The sequence below is a fragment of the Solanum lycopersicum genome, chromosome 6 (genome assembly GCF_036512215.1).
Source record: "Solanum lycopersicum chromosome 6, SLM_r2.1".
Taxonomy (NCBI): Eukaryota; Viridiplantae; Streptophyta; class Magnoliopsida; order Solanales; family Solanaceae; genus Solanum; species Solanum lycopersicum.
Window position 1 is genome coordinate 46,822,639 of NC_090805.1, and position 2,798 is coordinate 46,825,436.

Here is a 2,798-nt window from a genome sequence, read left to right on the forward strand (position 1 = left end):
GCCTTTTCTAATTTATCAAAAGACTTATGAAATAATATTTTCATAAAAATAAAGCTGTTGTAAATCCATTGTATATGTGGATGATCCATTAGAGTTATCCAACAATTAATTAGATTCATGTATTAGTGTTTTCAATGTGATAAGATATCAAGGTGATATGAACCTTGATGATAACTATGTAAATTTCAAAGTGACCTTTGACTATGATATCTCAACATTATAAATAGAGATATCATTCACCATTGTATGATATACTTGAATAAGAAAATTATCTCCTCTATCTTATACTTCTTGTCTTTTTCTTCTTATATTCTGAGTTTTCTTTACAACAAAAGCTTCATTATAAATTTTCTTAAAAAATTCTAATTTTTTATTTATTTATTTTTTTAACTTTATTTTCTCACACCATCAGCCCTACCTGTCTCCATACCCCTTTGAGAAAATCAATAAATACTGCCCTAACCAATACTAATCAAAACCATAAACCCAACCTATTCTTCTCTCACTCTTTTCCTCTCAAAAACAAAAAACAAAATGGTATCACAAACACAAAGAGAAAGTTCCGCCTCTCAATCACCCAAAAGAAAAAAAAGGAAAAAGAAGTCATCATCATCGTCCGATCATAAACCTCCTTCGCGATGTCCAAAGGTTCACATAGATTCATTTTCACTTCAGTTTTTTTCCTTTTTTAGTGTTTGTTGATTTTTTTTTCTCTTGTGGATTTTTTTAGGCAAATGATAACGATGTGTATTCACCTGGAAAATCGGTACCGATCTGGGAGATATTGAAGGAGCAATATTCGATAGATCGATCCAAACTCTGCGGCAACAGCTCGGCTAATGATAAAGTTCAGGCTGCCGGAAAAGTTGACGGCGTTGCTGCCAGAAAAGGTGTCAGATCTGTCACAGAAGGCAAGCCCTTTTTTTTTCATATTACTAGCTCCGTCTATTTTAACGTGTCTGTTTGGACTTCCATTGTATTTTAGTGCTGATGATTGAACTTTATAACTTCAACTTAAAATTAAGTGTCTGTAAGTATACTTAAAAACACTTAAAATAATTAAAACTCAAAACAGATTCATAAATTATAGTAAATCAATTTTATGAGGACTTTTGACATGTTTTTATTATTTTAGCTTCAAATGAAGTGCGTATAAGTACTTTTTGAATTTATTCAAAAACTTCAAAAGGAATTATTTTAAATAAGTCTACTGTTTTTTAAGTTTATTTTAGGTAAAAGAATTAAGAAAATTTATTTATCTTTTTTGATTTTCTTGAGAAATTCACTGTTTTGTCTATCTTTGATGATATTGAATGTGTCATTCAGGTGCTGAAATGAAGAAGCCTTGGTGTCAACTAATAGCAGAGTTTCCGCAGGTTTTCAAGTAGTAGTATTTAAAATTATTTCTATTTGTTTTAATTCGGTATTTGTATAACATCCTTATTAATTTAGATTTATATTGTTTAGGATCCCATTTGGCGGAAAGCATATCATGAATTTTTTCATACTCAAGATTCAAACACAAACTCGAGATCTCTGGTTAAAACAGAAACAATTCCGTCCACTGCAATGCTGGTTATCATCTATTTTTGTTGTTCAATTTTTTTGGATTTAATGTGAATACACTGCAGAAATTTTGTTTGATATCTAATAGAATGTGAATACACTGCAGAAATTTTGTTTGATATCTAATATAATGTGAACACACCGCAGAATTCAACAGTGGAGATTTTTGAGCAACGTTTTATGACTGGTGCGGGCAAAAACCTTCCTGAACATGCAATGATTTGCATGATAAATCGTGAAGAGGTAAAGCTCTAACTTGGAGTACCGACTTTCCTCACTATTTAATGTTGTTTTGTCCGATAGTTGAGAACGATTTGGAAAGTCACCCGATAATTTATTAGTTAATATATTTTCAAGAAATAATATAACCTTAAACACATAATTTAATATTTCCCATTAGTTTACTAAGTTAAAACATTCTTTAAGTATGCAGTCTTAAATTTTACTTCCAATTCATTTTCTTATTTCTTCCTCTCAGTCAGTCATGAGCGAGCTGTGCTTAGACGCCCCTGCCGTGGATGATCCGGACAAGTTATTCGCTAATACATTGTTTGAGGTGGAAATTCTTTCTATAAATATGTGAAATTTTTGTTCCTTTCTTTTTTGGGTTAAACTTTACTCTTTACATTTCATTATACTTTTTCAGGTTGTATTCAATGAGAGCCGGAATTTGCCATTCATTTTGTTCGTGAAAGATGCTGACAAAGTAATGGCAGGAAACGCAGAATTATATTCAACATTTAAAACTCGGCTTGAGAAACTTCTTAATAATGTAATTATTATTGGTTCACAGTCGGCTTGAGAAGCTTCCTGATAATGTAATTAGTATTGGTTCACAATAGCTTGAGAAGCTTTCTGATAATGTAATTATTATTGGTTTACAATTGGCTTGAGAAGCTTCCTGATAATGTAATTACTATTGGTTCACAGTCTGCTTGAGAAGCTTCCTGATAATGTAATTACTATATGTTCACAGTCGGCTTGAGAAGCTTCCTGATAATGTAATTTCTATTGGTTCACAGTCGGCTTGAAAAGCTTCCCGATAATGTAATTACTAATGGTTCACAGTCGGCTTGAGAAGCTTCCTGATAATGTAATTACTATTGGTTCACACGCTCATACAGATAATCATAAGGAGAAAATACTATTTGAGATCAGATTGCCCATGAATAGATGCATGTGTTATATCTTTTCTAGTTTTATAATGTGTATACAATGTATTAAGTTGCCTG

General features: G+C 31.5%; 1 protein-coding gene across 1 annotated transcript; it reads left to right on the forward strand.

The window, feature by feature from the left end:
• The first annotated feature begins 259 nt into the window (after positions 1-259).
• LOC101264018 (uncharacterized) lies at positions 260-2,585 on the forward strand. Its single transcript, XM_004241482.5, has 7 exons — positions 260-648; positions 731-911; positions 1,327-1,376; positions 1,468-1,575; positions 1,714-1,809; positions 2,045-2,122; positions 2,213-2,585. Exons 1-7 carry the CDS (start codon positions 535-537, stop codon positions 2,366-2,368), a joined length of 783 nt encoding a protein of 260 aa, XP_004241530.1. The 5' UTR covers positions 260-534; the 3' UTR covers positions 2,369-2,585.
• The last annotated feature ends 213 nt before the right edge of the window (positions 2,586-2,798 follow it).

Excerpts from the sequence above, each read along its gene's own strand:
- LOC101264018 (XM_004241482.5), top strand. The coding sequence starts at position 535 with ATGGTATCACAAACACAAAGAGAAAGTTCCGCCTCTCAATCACCCAAA. Across the intron at positions 649-730 it reads CTCCTTCGCGATGTCCAAAG|GCAAATGATAACGATGTGTA; the intron begins GTTCACATAGAT and ends GGATTTTTTTAG. Across the intron at positions 1,810-2,044 it reads GCATGATAAATCGTGAAGAG|TCAGTCATGAGCGAGCTGTG; the intron begins GTAAAGCTCTAA and ends TCTTCCTCTCAG.